The 27328-nt window shown below is 44.1% G+C and overlaps 1 protein-coding gene across 4 annotated transcripts in view; it reads left to right on the top strand.

Annotated features, from left to right (window-relative positions):
- The window catches only part of grm5b (glutamate receptor, metabotropic 5b), a 77327-nt gene that overhangs the window by 15126 nt on the left and 34873 nt on the right, over positions 1–27328 (top strand). For all 4 annotated transcript variants that reach the window (XM_028962245.1, XM_028962243.1, XM_028962246.1 and 1 more), the window contains exon 3: positions 7234–7483. In XM_028962245.1, the coding sequence (XP_028818078.1) occupies positions 7234–7483 (250 nt within the window). The remainder of the gene's footprint in view (positions 1–7233; positions 7484–27328) is intronic.

Genomic DNA, 27328 nt, shown 5'->3' with positions numbered 1-27328 from the left:
CGCCACAATTGAGGTGCACCAAGAGTTGCTTACATAAATATTTGGAGAGTCCTTAAACCTATCTTAAACCTACCTTAGGATGTCTTCTGGGCTGAACACGGTATACTGTCAAACTAAGTGGAAACAATGATTTACATTAACTAAATAAAAACAGGCATATGATTAGAGAGCTGCATTCGTGCGCACTGCCATCTTGAGCCTTACTCCTGTATAATAACATTTACATTACAAGTTATAGTAACATGACAGGTTGTTGAACACTGTAAGAATATATTAATGAGGAACATTTTACAGATGCAGGAAAAAGGCACCCATGACACAAAGACTTGTTTTCGGACAGGTGAGGAGATCAGATACAGAAGAGCAGAGTAATGTTTTGGAAGATATGGTTGGATGAGTAGGCATGAACTGAGATATGTACAGTTTTGAGTGAACCACTATAATTCTAATTGCAAAATAAATTTAGTTCTTCAGACAAATATTTAATATTGCTAATAATTGAGATGGTTAAACTATCACTTTGTCATTCCATTTTCCATATTCCATTTTATCATTAATTGTAAGTTAACACATTAATTGAAGAAGAAGGTAGTTATGAATTATGTCAGAATTGGCCTTTAAATAGAATTTAAAAGAGAAGATAAACTTGTTGCTTGTGTGTGTCTGGGTGTCATGAGCATAATACTGTATCTCATCTGCAGCATGTGAGGACAGAAGCCACCCTGAAATTACTTTGCAGTCTCACTATCACCTCTCCCTCTTTCTGACTCACATTTATTTTCACACTTCTCTCTCTGTACTTTTTCATCTACCTGAAATCTGGAGTGAGAGAAAGAGAGAATGTGTTTTCTTATTTAGTTTATGTATGTTTGTGTTATTATAGAAAAGTTCTCTCTATAGGTTGTGATTGTTTCTAACTGGAAGAAATCATAATTCAGAAGGATCTGTTCCAGTGTTGCATGTTCTGGTGTGCCCTGCTGCTTCTTACAGTACACTGTCTATATTAGGGGTGTTGAAATAAATCGTATAATCCATGCATCCTGATGCAGATGTAGATGATTTTGCATCGATGTTCTCTGAACATTTTTGACCAATAGAATCAAAGAGGTTGAGTGTTCTTTCTGCCAATTCGAAAAACACACACAAAGTGGGAATAGAGGAATGGATCTTAACAATCTCTGAGTGTCCAGGGAACTACAACACGACTATTGTCTTACAGGGAGTTTAGAAAACTAAGCAGATTCTTTTGCACTGAGCCCCATGGCGAGCATGCTCGCTGCTGCATTCAGTCTGAAAGCAGCTTTAGATTTTCTCCAATGAGCAGAAAAACGGTCTGTGTTTAGTAGGGTTGGGCATCGTTTTGATTTGAACGATTCTGATTTCGATTTCGGTTCTTTTCGATTCTCATTCCGATGCTTTGTGGGCTGGAGTCAAAACATGTCACAGAGGATAATTTTATTTTGATTCAATATGAGTTGCAGGAGCTGCAGCCCATGCAGGAGAAAATTAGGAATGCCTCTACACCAGACCAAAAAACTGATTTATATATGTAGAACTTGCAAACTGGTCTGGACTCTCTGTACATGTATAAACTTAATTCGTTAAAAACAGTTCTTGTTCAGAAATATGAGCATGTCTGCCTTCTCAGGCTGTATCCGTGAACGTTCAGCACAGATTGTGTCACCGTTATTTCAGTAACGTTGTTGTTCACCAAATTTGGTCAAACGCATTATTGTTAAACTTACCTGATTGTTGTAACGAGGTAACGTTACTAACGTTGGTTAGCGCAGGGTTGCCCAAGGTGGACGAGACGGTGGACCTGCACAGCATGTCAAACACGCTACACTCCTTAATTTGTATATCATGCAGGCGTAGGTGTTTCGTCATATTTGCAGTGCATCCTCCCGTGCAAGATATCATTTTGTCACATGTGTTGCACTGTGCCGACCCAGGCTTTTTTTTGTTTGAAATAAAGCCACACTTTTGAGCGGCACTTACCGTGCTCCATAGCAGCAACTGAACAAGCGCGCGGCAAGCACTTCCAGAAATATGGTGGCCACACTGGAAAACAAAACTTGTGTGTTTGGCACCGATGATCGGAATCGAAAACAAATGTTATAAACAATTCCGATGGCATCGTTATTTTTTTCACGGTTCCAAGTTGGAACCGGTTCTCGATGCCCAACCCAAGTGTTTAGTCTGTGCTCCTCTGACGCCATGGATGTCTGAAACAGATGGCTTCAGGATGTTTCGTCTTTCTATCATGATATCTGCATCAGGACCGGGGCAGAAGACTAACTCTGCCCACAGCATAGTGAAAACTATCACTATATTTAACTGTTACAAGGTAAATGCTGACATTGCCCTGATGTAGAAAATGTATGGGATGCATCACGATGCATCAATATCGAGGCATTGATGATTGTAATCTAATTGAATCATGAGACCCAGAGAAGGATTACACCTCTAGTCAATATATCAGTTGTAGTATTTATGGTTCTTATTAAGCAGCATACACATATGTAAAGGAAAAATTTGAGGGAAGACTGCTAGAGCTGCAACAATGAATTGATTGAATCGATAAAAATCGATTACTAAAAGAGTTGGCAACGAATTGGCTATGAGTTGGCTATGTCGCGCGACGCGGAGACGTTCGATTATTAAACAAAAAAACTATTTGAGCGTGGAGCGGAGTGAACACACTCGGTCTCTCTCGCGCACAGATGCTAGCAGAGTTTGGCGACTCATAGACAGCGTGGAGCAAAAAAAACCCAAAAAAAAAACAAGCGGAGGTAGAGGACAGATACATGGCGGAGGCAGAGAAATCTGCGTGAAAATATGCAAAAGCGTCATGGCACGGCACGGGAGCACCACCGCAATGATCCAGCACCTGAAACGCGTGTTTGATGAGGAGGAAGGGAGTTCAGCAGCAGGATAAGTCGCTACAGAATCCTACTTTTGTTCCGTTTTGAAGTGAAGAACGTAATGTCCCTGGTGCTGGTGTTTAAATAGCCGCAGAGGAGAACTTACAGCGCCACCTATAGGTGTGGAGGGGGGATTAAACAGCGTTCGGACTGTCTCCGCGTCTCCGCGTGGATGACTCGTCTATTGTGTCCCTGAGCAAGACACTTAACCCTAAGCGTCTCCAGGGGGACTGTCCCTGTAACTACTGATTGTCGCTCTGGATAAGGGCGTCTGATAAATGCTGTAAATGGAAATGGAAATGTTTACCCGTCATCCAGCTTGACAAGCATGACAAGTTAGCGTTAACGCGTTAATAACAGTAGTAAAGCAGGGGTGCTATAGTTACTTTGCATTAAAAGACTAAAGACATGTTTTTATTCACTAGCCTTTTTTGGACCATTAATTTTTCAATCTGTTGTCATGTACAGCTACACTGCAAAAAAAGTTTTTCTTACCTACTAATTTTTTTCTCGTTTCCAGTCCAAATATCTAAAAAATCTTAATTCAAGATTACTAGACAAGAAAAATGGCATGAGAAAATTAAGTGATGCTTAAAACTTCTGTTTGAGATTATATCTCATTAAGATTAGTTTTCTTACCCCATTGGCAGATAATTTTACTTGTTTTAAGCAAACAATCACTTAATTTTGAGATTTTTTTTCAGAAAACAAGACAATTTCTTATACTATTTCATGTGTCTAGTAAATTTATCTTGATTTAAGATTTTTTAGAGATTTGGACTGAAATCAGGACAAAACTACTAAGTTAGAAAAGCATTTTTTGCAGTGTGTGTGTGTGTGTCAGTGTGAGAGTTTGTGAGTGTGTGCATCTGTAGTGTAGTGTAGAGAACAAGTTCTGACATTCAAACAAATCCTGTTAAATTTTCTGATTTGTATTGTTCTTTATTTTTTTATAAATTATTTATCATTCTGGCAGCTCAGGTGGCACTTTATTTAAAAAAAAAGTCTATATTTGGCAGATGTAAAGCATACATGTGTATGTTTTTTGTGTTAGTCAATTTTTATTTTATTTTATTATTATTATAACAGCTCAAGGAACAACATGTTTGTGCACTTTCTAAAGATTTTGGTTCTGTTTTTGAATAAAGGTTTGGAAATGAATGCTTTTCTTCTTTTTTTTTTTTAAATCTGATTCTACGATTAATCAAAAAATAATAATCGACAGATTAATCGACTACTGACTGTAAGTCCCTCTGAATAAGGTTGTCTGATAAATGCTGTAAATGTAAATGCTCACCAAGGGTGATGATTAAAACACTGTGCTGTGTTTCACAATGACAATCACTTCACTTCCTACCTCTGCATCCCTGCCACATCAACACCATCTGAGCAGCTGTTTTCTGAGGCAGGCAGTGTCTGAACAAAGGGAGTGAGAGAAAGTAAGTGTGTGTGTGTTAGTGTGTGTGTCTGTGAGTGAGTGCATCTGCAGTGTAGTGTAGAGAACAAGTATTGATTTGTATTGTTCTTTATTTTTTTATAAATTATTTATTGTTCTGGCAGCTCAAGTGGCACTATATTTACTTTATATATAAAAAAAACGTCTATATATTTGGCAGATGTAAAGCATGCATGTGTGTATTTTTTGTGTTAGTCCTTTTTTAATTTAATTTTATTATTATTATAACAGCTGAAGGAGCAACATGTTTGTGCATTTTAGTTCAAGATTTTATTTCTGTTTTTGAATAAAGGGTTGGCAATTTCTGTTTTTTTATTTTTGTTTATCCAATTCTCCGATCAATTAAAAAATAATAATCAACAGATTAATTGAGATATTAAAATAATCGTTAGTTGCAACCCTAGAATTCAGACAGTCCCGTAGAGTTCAGGCAGGGGTGACCCCATGAAGAGGGAATTTTTAGTCTTTGCAGATCTGAGAGGGCGTGTTGATATAAGAGGGTGCACTTCCATTTACAGCCCCAAGCATCAAGGATTTAAAGTGTACATAATCTTGAGAGACAAGTTTGCCCTCTGAGTTTCTTTCACTGAAGTCTGACTCCAGAACTCTCAAAATGTCTGTAGTGGATGGAACAGCAATTTCTTTCACTGTGACTCTGTGCACAAACCTGTGGTTTCCTTGTCTATGCAGATGGGGGTTTACTGCTCCAATGATACTCCATACCAACTCAGTCTTCTGTGCAAACAGCTCATTTTCATGATCAATGATGACCTCAAGGGGAGCTAATGCTGAAGGACAGTCACATCCGATTAGCAGTCCTACATCACAGTCATGGAGTGCTGGCAGTTAATTTAAGATGAGACCACTGCATAGCTGTAACTGCTGTTGGTATACAAGATTTATCAACAAGAATAAAATCACGTGTATATGCTTGCCGAAACAGAATTATTTCCTGAAAAGAATCTTCTAACTTGTAAGCCTCCCACACTTTGGCTAGCTTTAAGTGTCTACAGATTGTACTGCAGATTGTCATTGTACTGAGCTTCTACCTCGAACTCTCTAACAAGATCTTCCAAGACAAACGTCAAGAAGAGCATTTGTGAGAATTTCCTTTTCAGGTTCATTCACAGATGACAAGTAAACAGGAACAATACATGTATATCATTTGTATAAATGCCCTTTTATCTTCCATCGATTTGACAGCAAAGGCTGAGCACTTAGCAATGCCATGCAATTCATCCTTACATATGAGGCATGGTAACTTTGGCTTATATAAAGACACACTTCTTTGATGTGTATTTTTTTATTAAACACTTGTGCCAAAGGCCTTTGCCCTTTTAGGCAGCTTCTCCTCTGCTGTTCTTGAATTTAAAAGGAAGGTGGAGGTGATGGGGTTACAGGCTATACAAGCTTCCTTTAAAACAAACTCTGTGAAGCGGTCGAAGGCTGGATATGTTCCTAATGTGTCAAGTTCTTCTACAACAATCCTACTCCATTTTGTGTACGATCCAATCTGGCAATTTTCTCAAGACCTTATGATTTTCCTTGCAGTCATTTAAAATACACAGGCCTTGGAGTTAGCAGCAGATGCATTATCAAACCCCTCAGGCTCTTCTTTGATTACACTTGCAGTGATTTGATATTCTTCTTTGAAATAATCCACACTTTTTCCTTTTCAACCTCTGTTTTAAAGGTACCAGGAACAAAACATGCTTCCATCCGTTTACTCACTAAATCACATATCTCGATCACATAATCACATATCAGCTCCGCACTGCGTAGCTCCGACGGAGTGATACGATAATAGATGGACTTTTGTGACGAATTAAATGAAGCTGTGAGGCAAAGAATTTTCCTCGAACATTTTTGTAATCAAATCATTCGAGTTACTTGAATAATCATTTCAGCCCTACATCAGACACCTCCTCTACTGGGTTCAACAGGTTCAACCCCCAATTAGTACCATTGTGAAAGTGATTAGTTGTCACATGTTGACACAACCCAACACAGCACACAGTGAAATGTTGTCTCTGCATTTAACCCATTCCCTGAGAGGCACCTGGGGAGCAGTTTGTGGGGACGGTACATTGCTCAGTGGTGGTTCAAAATTCATGATTCCAAGCTTCTGGACCCTGGACCTTCTGCAGCTGGAGTATCAGATGAGTGCAGGTTCAGGTGTCGCTGTGCAGGGTCTGGAAATGAAGCAGCCAAGCCCCCAGAAAACGAAGAAGCCCATAGTATTGCTTTGTGATTTCTCCTGGGGCACTGCTGGGGGGTTCTGGCGATCTATTGTTTCTTTTGCATTTCCTCAATTTTGCACTCGTGTCGCATCGCATGGCGGATTACCGTGAAGGCAGCCTAGAACACAAGGAAAATTATGTCTAAGATTGGGCTTGTGTAACGGCCACCGTCCCATCACCTGGTGGATCGGGATTCGAACTGGCAACCTTCTGATTACGGGGCCTGTTCCTTAACCACTGGGCCACCACTGCCCCAAAGATAGTAATATATGAAATTATGTAACCGATTATTCATATCTCTAACATCTTTTTTGAGAAAATTGGTTAAACTGTTGTTATTATTTTAGATATTAATTTTATAATGATTTATTTTATTGCTTATTTTATTATTTATTTTATTTCCTTTGCCCATTCACTATTGAAAGGTCCCCTGACATGAAATGTGCAAACATTCCCTAAAATGCCTGAACATTTTGTGTTGGTATGTCTTTTAAATATTCCTGTCTTTGATGACTAAGCATATTGCTCTTTGCGTTTGTGCAAAATAGGCTCCACAATGTCTATTTTTCCTATGTATCATCTTTTTCAGTGTCATCACTCTCTCTGTTTGTAGGGAACTATGGGGAGAGTGGAATGGAAGCCTTTAAGGAAATGGCACATAAGGAGGGGATCTGCATTGCCCACTCTGACAAGATCTGGAGCAATGCAGGCGAGCACAACTTTGACCGTCTCCTGATAAAATTACGCAGCCACCTGCCAAAGGCACGTGTGGTAGCCTGCTTCTGTGAGGGCATGACTGTTCGAGGCATCCTCATGGCTATGCGTCGCCAGAATCTTGTTGGTGAATTCCTGTTGGTTGGCAGGTAAGTCATCATTAAGTCATAGAAAAATGCTGCTTTGTAAAAGCAAGAACCTGTTAATGTATTCAAATTCCTTAATGGTCAGATACATGGAGAAACACAAAGGGTTTTGGGCCTATTTGCAAAATAAAACAAAATGTGGAACTACTGAGAGTAGTATCAGACTCCACATATGGAATAGCAGAGGAATCGCCCTGAAATTGTAAAGCACCAAAAAATCATTATGTATCACATAGTGATATAACTTCAGACCTTAAAATATTTTATGGAAATCTATTATTTAATCTAATAACAAATTCTATGTGACTGCATAGAAATATATTACTGGTCCTATAGGCTGTGTTGGGAATATTACTTAAGAAATGTAATGCCTTACTATTACAAATTACTCCATTTAAAGTGTAATAGTACTGTAGTTATTTCACTTACTATATAAAAGTTATGTAACCCATCACATTTGATTAATACTGATTACAGGAGTTCAGACCAGACGTTCGTGTTGGTCCTGTGTTATGTTTCCTGATTGTCATCACCTGTGTTTAATTGTATAAGGCTGTCCTGTTTGTGTCAGTTTGTCGTCGGGTCATTGTTTGTGTCGGTTTGTCTCATGACGTCGTGTTTTTTATGTTTGTTTGGGGTTCCTCTGCTTATTTAACCTCAGTTGTGGCAAACCAGCACTATGATCACTATTATAATCAACCTGTCCTCCACCTTGGTTTCACAGCCTACTTTGATGCTTTAAAATGAAAGTGAAGTGATTGTCATTGTGATACACAGCAAACACAGCACACAGTGCACACAATTGCATTTAACCCATCACCCTTAGTGAGTAGTCGGTTGCCACGAAAGGCACCCCAAATACTTCCTTACCCACTTGGACACCATTATCCCAGCAGGTGAAATGACAACACTGCCTACTCTGCCGTATGACTTTGGAGGACTGCTTTCTGGTAACGTCTGACAAAGCAAATTTTTATGTCCTATGACTTTATATGACTTTTTTCTGGTAATGGCTTGGCTTTGCCTGATCAATCAATTATTTTTTATTTATATGGCATTTTTAGAAAGTGCCTAACAAATACAACAGTGCTCTAGGCCCCGGTGGCAACAGTGGCAAGGAAAAAACTTTCTCTGATAGGAAGAAGGAATATATTCAGCAAGGGGAACCCATCCTCCTCAGCACTGAATTACATGGTAAATGAAATTTATCCAGAAGAAGGTTATTGCAGTCCACTTGTGTATTATAAAGTAGCATCAAGGTAGTCCCAGTAGGTGACTATCAGATGGGGTTCCAACAGAGTCCATGGAGGTCAGCAAGACACTGCAGTGGATAGTGAGGACAGCTGAGAAGATCATTGATGTCTTTCTTCCCTCTATAACGAACAATTACTATTCCATTTAAGATGGCGGCACGACAGTAGCTCGCAGCGGCCTCTCCAGTTCCGCAATGGAGTTTCTTTTTTTGCGCACCGAAAAAGACACGTGGGTATCAGGGAAAACAATGTCCATGCCTTTTCAATCAGAAAAAACTCTTCCAGCATCATCATCCTGCTGACAAAGAGGATGACTTACATGAACAACTGTGCACACTCTGACTGCTGCGGAGAGAAGACCTCCAGGCCCCGGGGTCGCCTGATGCCGGGAAACCGGGCTAGGCTAAATGCTAATCCTAGTCAGCTGACTCTCCAGTCAGTCCTTTTATCGAATGTCCATTCCCTGGACAATGAACTGGACTACATCAAACTACAGCGGACTACCCAGCGGGAATATAGACTGCTGTGTCTTTGTTTTTACTGAAGCAGGTGAGAACCTGGCTGGCAGGAGGCCATTCTGCACTTCAAGACTGTTTTAAGTGCACTGACTGGCAAATGTTTAGGGAGGCTGCAACCAATGGCGACAACACCTGCTTTAACTTGAAGTAATACACAACATTCAGTGAACAACTACATCAGCAAATGCACTTATGACGTTATAGTCTCCAAGTCCATCACAACAAGACCAAAACGGAAGTTGTGGATGACTGCAGAGATGCAATGAATGACAGACTGGGTGCCTTTCATGGTTGCCCTCTTCTGACCATGGGTTAAAAGTAGAAGACACATTTCATTGTGTGCCCCATTTGTTGTGCTGTGTTTCACAATGACAATTACTTCACTTTCACATTTAGATATGACATTGTTTTAATGTCCTTGTACATATGATGTAACTTCATTTTCATAAACATGAATTTTTTTGTTAGTTGTGTGATCTGATTTCCACTTATCAACAAACACTTCCAACATCTGGATGAAATAAGAAAATTGAAAGATACAGTCAAATAGTTACCTGGTTACATTTAGAATGTATTCATTTGTCTGGACTCATTAATCTATCCAGTTTGTTAGAAATTCCAGAATTCCAAAAATATTGCATGGAAAAAAATTCAATTGTCTTTGATTCAATTGTCTAAAATCCAACTGCAACTGTCCTGTGCTTCATTACATAAAAAAGATGAGTGTCAGGATTGACTGCAGCTGGGCTTATCACCTGTGGCCAATTCTGACGACGCTTAAAAGCCAGAGATTTCCGCCCCTTCGGAAGGGACGGCATTTTAGTGGATCTAGTGCACGTATGTGAATGTGTGTGTGTGAGATCTGGCAATTGCCACACGCCTGCGGGCAAGTTTATGTTTTTTATTTAAGTTAAATTGTTTTCGTCCACCGAGCCGCGTTGATGTTTATTTATTGTTTATTAATAAAAACCCCTTCCCTGCATGTCACACCTCTGCGCTTCCTTCCCCCGTAAGTCCGTAGTCCTGACAGAATGCCATCACTCCACCCAAAAGCGCAGAGGAAAGAAGCAGAGGAGAAGAAACGCCACGAAGGAGGGGAGAGATGCAACACCCGTTCTGGTGGAGCGTTTTCTCCTTGATAAACCATGGTACGCGGTGCCGCGTGATGACGTCACCCCCAGGAAAATACGCGAAACGCGGAAGCGACAATGTCATTTACATTACATTTACAGCATTTATCAGACGCCCTTATCCAGAGCAACTTACAATCAGTAATTACAGGGACAAGTCTCCCTGGAGCAATTTAGGGTTAAGTGTCTTGCTCAGGGACACAATGGTAGTAAGTGGGATTCGAACCTGGGTCTTCTGGTTCATAGGCGAGTGTGTTACCCACTAGGCTACTACCACCCTATGTGACGTGGGCAGCGAGCGCAGAGGATGCGACCCCCACGATCTTCGCCATGTCGAGCCAGGAACTCTGCGCTCTGCTGGCAAGACTCCCCGTGGACTGGGACGACGACAAAAGCACTGGAGACGCGAGTCGGGCTCCGCCGATCATCGCAAGGGACCCACGTCACTTCCAGGGGGGTGAGAAGCGACAACGGTGGCGTCCCTCCAGCGAGGAGGTGGGCAGGCACCAGCCCGAATGGCCAGAGTACTGCCCATGGGAGTTGATTGCACCCTGGGTCCAGAATGCCAGCAGAATGCCTCCTGAGGGGAGGGTAGGTGGGGAAGCGATGGAGCTGGGTCCTCCGGTAGCCGGTGAGGAGGGCGGGGCCAGGCATGGGCCTGCGTATGCCTCCAGAGGGGTGGAGCACCATAGAGCCCCCTGGTAGGCATGAGGACCCAGCTGGGACAGGCAGGAAGAGGGCCTGCTTGTCCCAACGGACGCAGAAGGGGCTAGCCGGATGGTCTGGCAATGCCCCCCCTTGGCACCAGGGGTGTGCAGTGAGAGGGACTGCATGTGCCGAGAAGGCATCAGCCTGGGGTGCCTGGAACAGTCGCCGGTGGCTCCGGGACACACTCCCTGCACGGTGCAGGGAAGGATGCAAGACGCGTCAGAGGGGACATGCGGAGACAGGGCCCGAACGCATGGATGGATCGGCCCTGATTTTTTTGGTGCAGGTCTTAGGGTCCGGAGCCACCACGCGGGACCACGCCGGGGAGCCAGCCCGAGGGACAGGGTCCTCCAAGGGGAGGATACAGCAGGGCAGGTGTCCTGTGGTTGCCGCCGTCCGCCCTGCCGCTTCCGCTGATGGTACTGCTGGGCCTCCGAGGACAAAGCCCTTGGAGGGGGGACTCTGTCAGGTTTGACTGCAGCTGGGCTTATCACCTGTGGCCAATGCTGACAACACTTAAAAGCCAGAGATTTCCGCCCCTTCGGAAGGGACTAGTGTACCTAGTGCACGTATGTGAATGTGTGTTTGTGAGTTCTGGCAATCGCCACACGCCTGCGGGCAAGTTTATGTTCTTTATTTAAGTTAAATTTTTTATTTTTTTTTTTATTGTTTATTAATAAAACCCCCTTCCCAGCATGTCACACCTCTGCGCTTCCTTCCCCTGTAAGTCCGTAGTCGTGACAATGAGAGACAAGTGCAAATGTCTCTGGAACTACTGCATTTACATGGACACTTTTTTTTCAATCTGATTGAATTTAATCAGATTTAAAGAACCCAACCTATCTGTTTACATGAGCGTCAAATAAAGAGATCCGTGTTTGTTCCACATTTACATGTTCCAGCCATTTAATCCGATCATACATTATTTTGACAAGTGCTGTGGTGGCGCCGATTACTTTGGTGATGCCAGTGGCTATTGTGTTGTATAAATTGGGAAGCTGTGCTGAATACTGTGTGGTAGCCAATCAATTTTACAGTAAAAAAATTGTGTACCAGTTTTGTATCAGCATGAACGAAGGACCAATAAGACAACTTATTTGTGTGCCAACTGATCGTGAAGCACTGGAGATTGCCAGAAGGTTGGCCTACATAGCCTTTTGCTCATCTGTATTTTACTTGGAAGATTAGATTAGATGTGACAACCACCACCATGCAGCTAACAGAATGCAATTTCACTTAACCTTTCAATGTACTGTATGTGACAATAAAAACTCCTTATGACAATACATATAACAATAAACGGTGGAAATCTCAAACTTTCCAATTATAGGCCTACATATGTAGCCTAGACAACAGACAGGCTAGTTGATTGATGGTGGTAAAAAAATTTATTCTAATAAAACAAAGGTTTGAGGCAACATATCACATGCCCCAAGTAATGGGACTGAATGACGGAACCCATATTCCCATACATCATCCTTCAGACGGTTATAGAGACTTTGTAAACCGTAAAGGTTGGCCATCCTATGTGCTGCAGGCTGTTGTTCACGACAGATGCCGGTAAGACAAATGAAATGCCCTGTAATGTATTCAGTTTAAGTTGCTCATTTTTGTGTAGCATGCCATTGAATTCGATAAATTAAAATACCACTCTTCCTTACTGGTGACCTGGCATATCCCCTACTCAACTGGCTATCTAAGGGGTACAAGAACACCCTGTGTCTATCTCCAGAACAGGAGTCATTCAGTACTTACAAGAGAAGCACTGACAACATACAGTGGTGTGAAAAACTATTTGCCCTCTTCCTGATTTCTTATTCTTTTGCATGTTTGTCACACAAAATGTTTCTGATAATCAAACACATTTAACTATTAGTCAAAGATAACACAAGTAAACACAAAATGCAGTTTTTAAATTATGGTTTTTATTATTTAGGGAGAAAACCTACATGGAAGTCAACCTAATAACTGGTTGGGCCACCCTTAGCAGCAACAACTGCAACAAGTCTTTTACAGCGCTCTGGAGGAATTTTGGCCCACTCATCTTTGCAGAATTGTTCAGCTTTATTTGAGGGTTTTCTAGCATGAACTGCCTTTTTAAGGTCATGCCACAACATCTCAATAGGATTCAGGTCAGGACTTTGACTAGGCAACTCCAAAGTCTTCATTTTGTTTTTCTTCAGCCATTCAGAGGTGGATTTGCTGGTGTGTTTTGGGTCATTGTCCTGCTGCAGCACCCAAGATTGCTTCAGCTTGAGTTGACGAACAGATGGCCGGACATTGTCCTTCAGGATTTTTTGGTAGACAGTAGAATTCATGGTTCCATCTATCACAGCAATCCTTCCAGGTCCTGAAGCAGCAAAATAACCCCAGACCATCACACAACCACCACATTTTACTGTTGGTATGATGTTCGGGACAGATGTAACGGGACACACACCTTCCAAAAAGTTCAGCTTTTGTCTTGTCGGTCCACAAGGTATTTACCCAATGATCGGGTAAAAATTTACCCGATCATTGAGATGTTTTTTAGCAAAATTGAGACGAGCCTTAATGTTTTTTTTGCCCAGTCTCTTTCTTATGGTGGAGTCGTGAACACTGACCTTAATTGAGGCAAGTGAGGCCTGCAGTTCTTTAGATGGCCTCTCGGATGAGTTGTCTCTGCACTCTTGGGGTAATTTTGGTCGGCCGGCCACTCCTGGGAAGGTTCACCACTATTCCATGTTTTTGCCATTTGTGGATAATGGCTCTCACTGTGGTTTACTGGAGTCCCAAAGCTTTAGAAATGGCTTTATAACCTTTACCAGACTGATAGATCTCAATTACTTTTGTTCTCATTTGTTCCTGAATCTCTTTGGAGCTTGGCATGATGTCTAGCTTTTGAGGTGCTTTTGGTCTACTTCTCTGTGTCAGGTAGGTCCTATTTAAGTGATTTCTTGATTGAAACAGGTGTGACAGTAATCAGGCCTTGGGGTGACTACAGAAATGGAACTCAGGTGTGATAAACCACAGTTAAGTTATTTTTTCACAAGGGGGCAATCACTTTTTCACACAGGGCCATGTAGATTTGGATAAACTTTAATTTAAAAACTGCATTTTGTGTTCAATTATGTTATCTTTGACCAATAGTTAACAGTCTGTCACGACTGCGGACTTACGGGGGAAGGAAGCAGGACATGCTGGGAATGGGGATTTATTAATAAACAAACATTAAACACAAAGAAACAATGGCGCGGTGGCCGAAAGCGGCGGCAACCACAGGGCTCCTGGGTACGATCCATCTGGGTACGTGTTGGCCCTGTCTCCACACGTCCTCTCTGACACGTCTTGTGTCACCCCCTGCACTGCACAGGGAGATTGTCCTGGAGCCTCCGGCGACTGTTCCAGTCGCCCCAGGCTGGTGCCTTCTGGGACTATGCAGCCCCTCTCGCTGCACAGCCCTGGTGCCAAGGGGGGGGCATTGCCAGACCATCTGGCTAGCCCCTTCTGCGTCCATTGGGACAAGCAGGCCCTCCTGCCTGTCCCAGCTGGGTCCTCATGCCTACCCGGGGGCTCTATGGCGCTCCACCCCTCTGGAGGCGGACGCAGGCCAGTACCTGGCCCGCCCTCCTCACCGGCTACCGGAGGACCCAGCTCAATCGCTTCCCCACCTACCCTCCCCTCAGGAGGAGCCCCTAACCCGAACTGCACCCCCCCCCCCGGCTGGACTTAAAGGTACCTCGGGGCTCGTCCACCTCGCCTTGGACCGGTGCAGTCAGGCTGGGAACTCCCTCCCTGGGGTTCGGCTCTGCTGCTGGGTCGCCATCTGGTGGACACAAAGAGGGGAAGTGACATACAGACACATATACCACGCACACACACACAGACAGAGACAGACAGAAGAGAGGGTCGTCTGGCTCCCTCTCTGGGCTCTCCGGGACCTCCTCAGGGGGCACAGCCAGGATCTCGGGGGGAGCGACCTTCTCGTCGCCCACCAGTGCTGGGTCTTCTTGCCCCGGATCCTGACTGGTGCTGGATGTGATGGAGGGGCAGAGTTCGATCCCTGGCTCAGGCCGATCAAACTCCGTGCTCAGTCTCTGCTGGAAGTCCCGAAAACTCCTTCTGTCGGTCTCTCCCTGCTGCCAGAGGGCTGCGCCCCAGCCCCATGCTGATCCAGTCAGACACGTGAGGATGGTGGTGATCTCATTTGTGTCTGCTGCCCCACTGCAGGGTCCCGGGACCCTTGGGCTGTCCCATACGGGGCTGGGCTCGTTGGTGGAGATGGTGGTAGGTGTGTGGTGTGGGGGGTGGTGGACGTCTTTTCCAGCATGCGGGGGCGCTGGTGCTGCGCTGCCGATCAGCTGGGGAATGTCCGGGCAGAGGGAAGGCGGGTCGGCGACCGGAGCTGGAAGGGCGTCTTCCCTGCGAGGCAGTCCCGGCAGTGCAGTTGCTGGCTGGCGATCTCCTGTCACCCTGTTCCACCAGCTTACCCCCGCATCGCTGTCTTCTTCCTCGCTGTTGTTGCACCTCTGGGTGTGATGTTGGTTTCCACGAACCTCGTGACGATCCTGGACTGGCACAATGGGCAATCCTGGCACCGACTGCCCAATCGGCAAGATCCTCGTCGTAGTCCGTGTCGACCTCGTACCCTCGGAAGTCACATGGATCTTCACGGATGTTGCGACAATCTCGGACGCGCGCGCTGGGCGGAGCCATCCCGGCCCCGACCGCCCAACGAAAATCCACGTCATTGTCGCTCACATCATCCGTGTCCTCCCACCTGTGACTCCGAGGGTCGTCCACCCTGCGGACATCCTGGACCCAGGGTACGATCAACTCCCATGGACAGTACTCTAGCCATTCGGGCTGGAGCCTGCCCACCTCCTCGCTGGAGGGACACCGCCGTTGTCGCTTCTCACCCCCCTGGAAGTGACGTGGGTTCCCACGGACCTCGCGACGATCATGGACGGGCGCGATGGGCGGAGCCCAACTCTCGTCTCCCGTGCTTTCGTCGTCGTCCGTGTCGTCCCAGTCCACGGGGAGCCTTGCCAGCAGAGCGCAGACTTCTTGGCTCGACATGGCGAAGATCGTGGGGGTCGCATCCTCTGCGCTCGCTGCCCACGTCACTTCCTCGCTGCTGCCGACGCCAACGTCCTCGCTCCGCCTATTCACCCGCCGACGTTGTCGCTTCCGCGTTTCACGGAGTTTCCCGGGGGTGACGTCATCACGCGGCGCCGCGTACCACGGCTTCTCGGGGAGAAAACGCTCCACCAGAACGGGCGGCGCGCCTCTCCCCTGGCGTCCGCGTTCGCCGCGCCGGGCTGCGTCCTTCGCGGTGTTTCTTCTCCTCTGCTTCTTATTACCTCTGCGCTTTTGGGTGGAGGGACTGCATTCTCTCACGACTGCGGACTTACGGGGGAAGGAAGCGCAGAAGCAGGACATGCTGGGAATGGGGTTTTATTAATAAACAAACACTAAACACAAAGAAACAATGGCGCAGTGGCCGAAAGCAAATTAACTTAATTAAAGAACATAAACTTGCCTGCAGGCGTGTGGCAATTGCCAGAACTGAAAATACACATTCACATACTATACGTGCACTAACGTCCACGAAAATGCAGTCCCTTCTGAAGGGGCGGAAAACAAGGGTATTTAAGCGCTGTCAGGATTGGCCACCAGTGATTAGCACAGCTGCAGTCAATCCTGACACAGTCTGATGAGCAGAAACATTTAAGTGTGACAAACATGCAAAAGATTAAGAAATCAGGAAGACCACTGTATATGGCCACTCACCTTCCACTTCGCACAGGGAATCTGCGTTAACATAGTAGCCAATAGTTATTTGTTGGCATTTATAATTGTTCAGCTTTGGTTCATGCCAATTTTTTTTCTTATTCTGATGACGTTTGCCATCAAAAATATTAAAAGTTATTTGGAAAGAAGTTTCTCACTTCATGTGGTCTACAACACTCAGAACACCAACAGTTTGCAATACCCACTACATCTGTTGTAAGGTGAGTGTGTAAAATCTGTGCAAATACATTGGAACATGGCTAATAATAATACAAAGCACTTTTATTGGACAATCGAAAATGTCCAACACCAAGTCAATAAATAAATACTTAAATAGCACACATACAATAGTGCATTACAACATCAAGTCAATAAATATATATTTAAATAATACATACATGAATTATTGGTCATACCTGTTATGATCAATAAACATAAGTATTAGATAAGGTTTTCAACGGTCTTCATCCGAATCACTTGAGTGATGGGAACACCCATCATAATCAGGACGTGATTGCGGTTAAATATTGTGGCATCCCAGTTAATTATAATGATATGCTTTATAATTATTCTTAATTATAGGCTAAACCATACAACTGTCTAGAAAAGTTGGCATGCTCACACTCGCTCTCATGCATTACATTTACATTTACAGCATTTAGCAGACGCCCTTATCCAGAGCGATTTACAATCAGTAGTTACAGGGACAGTCCCCCAGGAGCAACTTAGGGTTAAGTGTCTTGCTCAGGGACACAATGGTAGTAAGTGGGATTTGAACCTGGGTCTTCTGGTTCATAGGCAAGTGTGTTACCCGCTAGGCTACTACCACCCTGCATGCATGCACACATTAGTTATAGTTGTCTGGAATTTCAGACAGATAAGTTTAAAAGTCTTAAACTGGGATTATCCAAGGTATTCTTGCAATGATGCCTCAGACTACACTATACTTACAAACTCATATCATATCTGTGGATGTAGCATGGAGTTTGTGGCTAACTTGTACAGTGGCTCACCCTGTGACACAGCTTGGGATCAGTTTATAACAAGATATACTGAGTTAATATGTTTTTATTTGTATTGTGTGTATGATAGCCTTAGTCTAGAAATCCAGAAGTAATCTCGTTGAAGTCAATGGTTTTTGATAGTCAGGCTGTTATAGCCTAGTCAGGCTGTTATAGCCTAGTAAATCAAGGTAAAAAAAAAACGAACACGGCCTTGGCTGAAGACTTTTGTTTTCCTAGCATAGGACTAACCTATGTGTCAAGTACAAAGACGTTTCTGAACATTATTCTGAACTTTTGTGCTCTTTAAGGTGAGGCAGAGTTCTTGTGTGTTCTTTAAGGGTTTTCATAACAGTAGGGCTACTACTTTGCTGCTAGTGCTTTTGCTAGCACTAGCTTGACATTACCACCACCGTTTCACAAAATTAATCTCAATCTCTCTCTCTTCTGCTACTACTACTACTAGGCTAAAACTATTATACCTACCGGTGACGTTTCCCAAGCTCTCCTCAGGCTTAAATCCCACGTCAACACGGCAGACATTGGCCAGTGGTCGACCTCCAAGCAATTCTTCCATAGCCTCCAAAAATGGAAAATTTTCTGGACTGGAGACAATTTTACTGTTTTGTTTCTTTGAGCTGGGGTACGCAGTCTTCAGAATTTTCCGCCTTGTTTTGATCTGGTCAACCGTTCTGTCAATGCTCACCTCCTGCATCACCTTGTGCACTTCCATAAATAACTCGGTTTTGGATTTTACGCCCATCCAATCTCTCCAAGCAGGTGTCCCCTAGTGAAAGTAGGGAAACATGAAACTGGGGTTGTCACGTCCGCGTCAAGCAGGCGCCCCCTAGTGAAAGTAGGGAAACATAAAACACAGGGTGAATGTGAATATCTGAGGGGGAGTTTCAGTTTAAATGACATGGGGCTGCTAACTGCTGACAGTCAGCTTGGACTTTAAAGCAGTGAACCGCTGACCACAAGGCAGTATGTGCCCCTTCCCAGACCTGCTCTGCCCGCCGGAACCACTCGTCTACACGAGCGACCTCTAACTGCTCCTCATCCAGGGACATAGAGCAGGCTGACACCCGAGCAGGCACTGGAAAGGAGTCAGGCTCGGGATGGAGTGACGCAAGGAGTTCTGGGCGTATTCTGTCCACACAAAGTACTCAATTGTGTTGATTGTACTGGCAGTACCTTTTAAAAACCCGCTTAGCTCCTGCACCATTCTCTCAGCAGCCTGGCGCCCCTGCGGATGGTGATCTCCGGCATGAAAGCCCACATCTCCTGATCCACCAGCCACTGGAGAGCGTTGGAGGGAGCTCCTAACGTGCCTGTCTAGGAGGTAGTTCTCTAGGGAGATGGCGAGCGTGATTACGTCATCCAGGCCACGACCAGCATCCCGACACGCCATCTCCAATTGTAAATTGTACAATTGTAAAAGAACTAAGCTTAGCCGGCCCGGAATATTGTCAACAAGGTGTCCTCTCCCCAACCGCTCTCCGCTGCCAGGACCCGGAAACATGGGGTGTACTCGCTCGCAAGAGATCTGCCTTGCCGGATAGTGTGGAGGCGCTGTCCCACGGACCGCCCCTGCTCCGGCCGGTCGAACACTACCTTACCTCTTCGCCACCCCGCCTCCAAAGTGCCCCACCCCATTCCAGTGCCGGTCCTTATAGTCGTTGCAGAATGGTATTGATCTTCTGCTGGTTTGTTAGACCGGTGACACCCACGAAGTACAACTCACACACTAAACCCTGGAAGGGGGTCCCTCTCTGTATCACTCCTTCCCAAGGTTTCTTCTTTTCTTTTTTTTCTCTCTCCTAGAGTTTTTTTTGTGTGGAGTTTTTCCTTGTGTGCAAAAGGATCAAGTGTGGGGGGTGTCAACTGTAGGGCTTGTTAAAGCCCATTGTGTCATGAATCTGTCTGAAAGGGGTTTCATTGTTGTCATGTGAAATGTTCCCTAATCGTTTTCACCTGTGTCAATTGTATAAAGCTGCCCTGTTCGTTTCTGTTTGCTGTCAGATCTTTGAAGTTATGTTCCATGTTCACCAGTGTCTCGGATGTCTCCCCTGTCTTGTGCTTCACTCATTAAACCCCGGTTTCATGATGTCAGCGATTGCGTCCTTCCTTCCTCGTCACCTCTCTGTCCTCCTCTCCGTTCACCTGCCTCGTCATGCCCGCATGGTTGTGACACATTGCGACATACTGTATGTGATTTTGGGCTATATAATAAATAAATGTTGTTGTTGTTGTTGTTCTGCCAGGGAGTGACAACCTCAGGGATTACAGGGCCGCTTCCTTATTTTAATAAGACTGCAAAATATACAGTGTCTCTGAGCAATATAATAATTCTTTACTAAATATTACAGCAAAGTCCTATACTGTATTGCAGCACCGGGTATCAGAAGGAGTAGATGGCTCGGTCAATTGGAACAAATCCATGTTTATTTGAACCGTAGATGCACTTATTAAGCGTAAGTCACCTAACAACTTCACAACACACATTCCCCCAAGCCCACTAAAGCAACATGTCTTCTTCAAGACAATGGGTAACTCTCCAACTAGCGGCCCTAGCTTAAGCCGGGCACGTAGTGCATAATTCCTCGACGTTACATAGCCCCCCCTTCAAGGGTCAGCGTCCCGGTGACCCACTATCCCATCCACAGTAATATTTTTTTTTCTTAACTGAAACAATGAATCTTTCTCCATTGTCCAACCTGTATGCTCCGAAAAGGGTTCATTCAGTCCAGTACAAAGTCTGACAAGTCTGCCGGCCGCGTTTCTACTCCCTGTTCCTGCCTCCAGTGTCATCGCTGCTGGGGGGGGGGGGGTGTTTGGTACAGAGTTGACAACCAGTACTCTGGCCTGGTAGGGCGCCAACCGATCACGATGTACGACAACACTGCGTTGTCCAGGTCCGGTTCACACCCGGTACACCACCTCTGATAATTTCTTTAAGATCGTACACGGCCCCTGCCATTGCCTGCACAATTTGGGGCAGAGTGCCTTTTTGCTTTTGGGATTGTACATCTCCTCCAGGGGTGTTCTCTGGCACCGGGTGTCATAGGCACATTTCTGCCTACCGCTGGCGGCCTGTTGGTGATTCCGAGTCAGGTGATGGACTGCTTCCAATCGTCAGCGTAGCTCCTGCACATACCCTGGGACCGATGCCGTCTAAATTTCTGACTTTGGTTGCAAGTGAAACACCAGGTCCACCACAGTTTGAATTTCCCAGCCAAACAAGAGCATTGCAGGGGTAAATCCAGTAGAATCTGGATTTAAATCCAGTGGAATCTGGGCACGCCCACAACACAAGCGGCAAGTGCTTGTCCTGATCTTTTTGATGTTCTGCTATCAGAATCACCAGCTGGGTTGCCAGAGTCATCACAGCAGTGAACAAATAACTCCATGTCTCATCTGCAACTCAGCCATTGGAATCGCTAGTGCAGGCGCTTGAGTGTATTGCTGAGGCCACTTGGCCTTCCTTTTCTCTAAAATTCATCAGCCACGTCAATGCCGCATGGTCGGTGCGTAGTGTGAAATTAACTCCATATACGTAGTGGTGAAAGTATTTACGGCTAACAGATCTCTGCATGTCACACAATAATTTTGTTCCGTCTTACTTAACCGTCTGCTGTAATAGACCACCACCTTCTCCTCTCCCTCCATGGTCAGTGGTCAGTGGTCAGTGCCCGTTTCAGCTTCTTGAATGCTGCGCACTCTGCCGTGCATTGGTGCTGCCGTATCCACGAACCCCTTCACGAAATGCCTGTAGTATGAGACGAGGCAGAGGAAACTCTACACTTCGGCTGCCGTCTTCGGGTCTGGCCAGTCCCGTACCGCTGTCACTTTTTCAGGGACGGTCTCAATGCCATTGCCATCCACCACATGACCCAGCAATTTAACACTCTGACAAAGTAGTTTGCACTTTGCCGGGTTTAATCCTAGGCCTGCCACACAAATAGCAATGAATACCAATTTCAGATTGTATAAAGCCACCTGAAAGTTGGCAGCAAGTCGTCTAAGTAGACAATGCAGTGGTTCGGGAGCATGTCAGCTAGCACCCGCTCCATCAGCATCTTGAGTGTTGTGGGGGCGTTGCACAGTCCGAACGGCATGACATGGAACTGCCAAAGCCCCCTCCCTAGTGTAAAAGCTGTTTTTTCCTTTGCCTCCAGAGCCAGTACCCACTGTGCAAATCTAATGAGGAAAACCACCTGGATCCCGCCATCATGTCAAGGGCATCGTCTATGCGGGGTAGTGGGTCGGAGTCGGTCCGAGTGACGGCATTAAGGTGCCGATAGTCGACACTAAACCGTCAACCACCATCCTTCTTTTTTACCAGGACTGCCGGTGCGGCCCATGGACTGCATGATGGTTCAATAATGCCTGCCTCTGCCATCTCTCGGACCTTCTCCTCCGACACCTGTCGCTTCACCAGTGGCAGCCGGTGGAGTTGGAGGCGAACAGGAACAGCCCCACCTGTGTCGATCTGGTGTTGCACTAAATATATACGCATGCACCCAGTGGGCAGGATCGCTTTTTGCTCCTCAGGATGTGCTTTGCTTCTCCTGGCACCACCACAGAGCTCGCATGCTTGTCCAATTCCTCCCTGACCCAGCCATCAAGGTCACGAAGACTTGGCTATGCTTTCTGCAGACGTTTTTTCTGGGCACACATCACCCAGGATCCCACTTCATACACCAATGTAGAATCTTATGGTGTCAGAAGGAGTAGATGGCTCTACCAATTGGAACAACTCCATCTTTATTTGAACCGTTGATGCACTTAACAAGCATAAGTTATCTAACAACATTCTGGGAACCATGCATTATTCCTCGACGTTACAGTTTTTACTCCATTGAACAACTGGAGACGCTCATCTTCCTGTGTATTGAGCATTATAACCGACTTACTGACAGTCTTATTATAATATATTTTAAATTGTCTGGATAATTATAGTAGTATTGGTATAGTTGTATTGAGTTTGATTATTTCCTGCAAAATTTTGATTTTGAAAATAAATGACAGAACAAAAAAAAAAAAAAAAAATATATATATATATATATATATATACACACACACACACACACACACACACACACACACACACAATTGCATAATTTTGCCAGTCTAAAATAAATGAAACAGGTTCAAGCACAGGTTTCTGAATGCAGAGCCAATCAAAGACACAGACATAGTGCACAAAAAACAGTTTGGTGTGAATCTGTCTAAAACTCACAAGCATCCTGCCAGCAGTTGCTATGGTGATAGCTCATTTCCACATTCATCAGAATCCAACAGACTCAGCAGAGATGGACAGAAAGAGAGACAGGAAGAGAGAGAGAGAGAGAGAGAGAGAGAAAGACTGAACCATTTTTAATGCTCTCAGTCTCAAGATTTGAATAGAGAAAGACTTCAAAATGTAATAACAATGGCCTGTATTGACACAATAAATGATAAATCAAAAAAATTACAAGCAAGGCAGCAGAAATGTAAACCTTTTTGTTCAAACATCTAATTGAAATGATAAAGACATTGGCAAGAAACCAAACATTAAATCATGACTTGCAGTTCAATGAAAAGTGTCTATTTTATCCATTCGAATTCAATAATGAATGCATACATATATACATAATTTTAGAGATTTGGGCTTTTTAGACACCATATGTAAAAATGTGGACAACAAGAGCAAAATTGCAGTTATGATTGTGTAGGGACCAGACATATAGGAAAATAGGTAATAATGCATTTTGTATATATGTTTATTTAAAAATATGTAAAAAAAAAAAAAAAAAGAGACCTTATTTTTTTTAGAATTCTCCCAATGCTTCACAGTTCTGTTCTCTTGTCTCTTAACCAATGTCTGTCTGAAATCCCAGCCCCCGCAATGGCTGTTGCTGTGGTAACAGGAACATCAACCTGTTGCTGAGTAGCTGTGATTCTTTCTGCATTACAGAAATACACACACACTAAGTGAGATATAAAGTGTGCGTGATATATGTTCATGTCACGATGACTGGACATGGCGAGGAAGGAGGACGCATTCGCACGACGTCACAAGACAGGAGTTTAATACATAGTACACAGGACAGGGGAAACATGACCTGACGGTGAACAGACACGAACAGGGCAGCTTTATATTCATACACAGGTGATAACAACCAGGGAACATTACACAAGACTACATGAAACTCCTGCCGGACCGGATCATGACAGTGCATGTAAAGGACAGTTCCACTGAGCTGTGGGTGGGATGCACCAATATTTTACAAAAATCAGCCATAACATTTTTTCCCCTCTGTCCACTTTGTGATGATCAGTTTCACACTGCTGTATTTTTTTTAGATATGTAGATCTAAGTGACTATGGAATTACATGATTTGCTGTGCACCTATACTATTTTAGCAATTAAACCCATTCACCACAGTACTGTCAGTGTGCCACTGCTTGCGAGTGAACTCGGTCACATATATTGTTCCAGATCATTTACCAGTTTACTGCTTCATACAGTGCATGTGAAATTGGTCAAAATATATTCGATTTTCCAATGTGAAGTGTTGGTGCCTAGCAGGTAAGGAAATGGACCCGTATTCAGAAGGTTGTCGGTTTGAATCCCGAATTAAAAGGTCCTTCTCCCAGGCATGTCTTGTCCTTTCTATGGAGAATCTACTTGAGTATCATTTTTAAAAAATATATTGCCCCGATGCAATGGATCCATCTAATTATCTGAACAAGAATTAATTGTCAGACAAATGTGGGAATTGGTTTTTGCAGAAAAAAACTGTAGAAATCTAAAAAAAATGTGTCTGAGGAATATTGCTGTTTTTTTTTGAGCATCTAAAATCAGACAAAGGTATTGTCTTGAAATAAAAAACACAATGCCCCCCTCTCCTGCCATAATCTAAATGCTAAATCAGAATGGGGAGCAGGTGCTGTCAGGGCCAACCGCTTTACCACTACTTAATGAGTAAATATGAATCAAGATGGTCTGAACAGTGTGTATAGGCGTATTTTCCAGAGACTACGATTTTGGTTGTTAGTGTCCAAAAAAACTTGAGAAGAGAAATAAAGAGCATACCCTTCCTAATCAGTATTGGTACGCCTCCTGCTCCAACCCCAAATTAGAACAAAATATTAGATCAATCCATCTTTTCGCTAATGTGCCAAATTGACCGGTATGTAGGAATGCCTCTTGGAGGATAATAATGTAAAGTGAAGTGATTGTCACATGTGATACACAGCAGCACAGCACACGGTGCACACAGTGAAATTTGTCCTCTGCATTTAACCCATCACCCTGAGTGAGCAGTGGGCAGCCATGACCGGCGCCCGGGGAGCAGTGTGTGGGGACAGTGCTTTTGCTCAGTGGCACCTCAGTGGTACCTTGGCGGATCGGGATTCGAACCGGCAACCTTCTGATTACGGGGCCGCTTCCTTAACCGCTAGGCCACCACTGCCCCGTATGTATGGGCCTAAGGATTTTAAATGGACAAAATGTCATGTAAATCAAAAAGGATCCTGAGTGCAAAATTAAATAATCCAAGGTCCTGAACACAGAACAAAATAAGATAACACATACTATGACCCTGTAAGATGGGACATCTTGGAGACATGACATTCCTGTGCCTTTGTTGTGCATAGTTTCTGATGTCAGAAACAACAGGTTCTGATTGGTCTGATTGGTCTGTAGGCCAGGGGTATAAAGGTCTGTTCACATGTGGGAAATTACACTTCTTACCTGTTGTTTCTGACGGTTCCAGGTGCATCTCCAGGTGCACCCAATCCTGACACCTGTATGGTGGTGAATACTCCCTTTTTGTCTATACAGACATTATAGAATATCAGGTGGTGGGAAACTTTTTTGTACCCCTGCTATGATGAGTAAGGGTTAAACGTCTTCATAGTTCCTTCTTTACAATTGATTTGTGGATCTGAAATGGAGTTTTGTAACCACATTTACGTATTTAAATGGTATGACAAGGTTCTGATCTGATTTCACTTCTATCGCTAAATCGCTGATGCGTGAGCAGTGGGCAGCCATGACCGGCGCCCGGGGAGCAGTGTGTGGGGACAGTGCTTTTGCTCAGTGGCACCTCAGTGGTACCTTGGCGGATCGGGATTCGAACCGGCAACCTTCTGATTACGGGGCCGCTTCCTTAACCGCTAGGCCACCACTGCCCCGTATGTATGGGCCTAAGGATTTTAAATGGACAAAATGTCATGTAAATCAAAAAGGATCCTGAGTGCAAAATTAAATAATCCAAGGTCCTGAACACAGAACAAAATAAGATAACACATACTATGACCCTGTAAGATGGGACATCTTGGAGACATGACATTCCTGTGCCTTTGTTGTGCATAGTTTCTGATGTCAGAAACAACAGGTTCTGATTGGTCTGATTGGTCTGTAGGCCAGGGGTATAAAGGTCTGTTCACATGTGGGAAATTACACTTCTTACCTGTTGTTTCTGACGGTTCCAGGTGCATCTCCAGGTGCACCCAATCCTGACACCTGTATGGTGGTGAATACTCCCTTTTTGTCTATACAGACATTATAGAATATCAGGTGGTGGGAAACTTTTTTGTACCCCTGCTATGATGAGTAAGGGTTAAACGTCTTCATAGTTCCTTCTTTACAATTGATTTGTGGATCTGAAATGGAGTTTTGTAACCACATTTACGTATTTAAATGGTATGACAAGGTTCTGATCTGATTTCACTTCTATCGCTAAATCGCTGATGCGTGATTTTGAAACACATACATAGTGTACTCTGTCATACTTGATTATGACAATCCCTTTGTTTTTCCAGATTATATGTACACATCGTAGCAGGGTTACAAAATAGTCACCCACCACCATATATTCTATAATGTCTGTATAGAAAAAAAGGGAGTATTCACCACCATACAGGTTGGCGGGATATTTGTCATTTGACTGCCCAAACGGTCCCACTGTAATGGAACTGTCAAAAACGTTCCCAGATATCACTATGGTAACAGGTTCAACAGAATCAACATAAGCCTTATTAGTAATATAGTCATAAGCAAATATAACGTTGTGTACCAATGTATGACTGTTGATCTCTTTGACTATATCTGCAATGGTTGTGTAATATCACACACGTATTGTGACACACGTTGTCTGGACGATTATATTTTTGCTCAAAAAGAAGGTTTTGTCATCCTCTCCAAATGCCACACATGTTCTTGGGTACTGGAATTTGATTAGTGCCATACTCTGCACATACTCTGGCATAAAACTTGACTATAGCTTTTTTACAGAACAGGCTTGAACAAGGAACTTCAACACAACACAACCGGAAATCACCTCTCACTTATATAACATGAACTACACAGATTCTCCACTAGATTGGCAACCTCGACCTACACTTTATCACTTTAACTTTACCAGCATTCTGGTAAAGTTCACAAACATTTCCAAATTATGCAGCCATACATCTT

The sequence above is a fragment of the Denticeps clupeoides genome, chromosome 19, assembly GCF_900700375.1.
Source record: "Denticeps clupeoides chromosome 19, fDenClu1.1, whole genome shotgun sequence".
NCBI classification, from domain to species: Eukaryota; Metazoa; Chordata; class Actinopteri; order Clupeiformes; family Denticipitidae; genus Denticeps; species Denticeps clupeoides.
The sequence above is the reverse complement of the archived record's forward strand: the minus strand, read 5'-3'. Positions and strand labels throughout refer to the sequence as shown.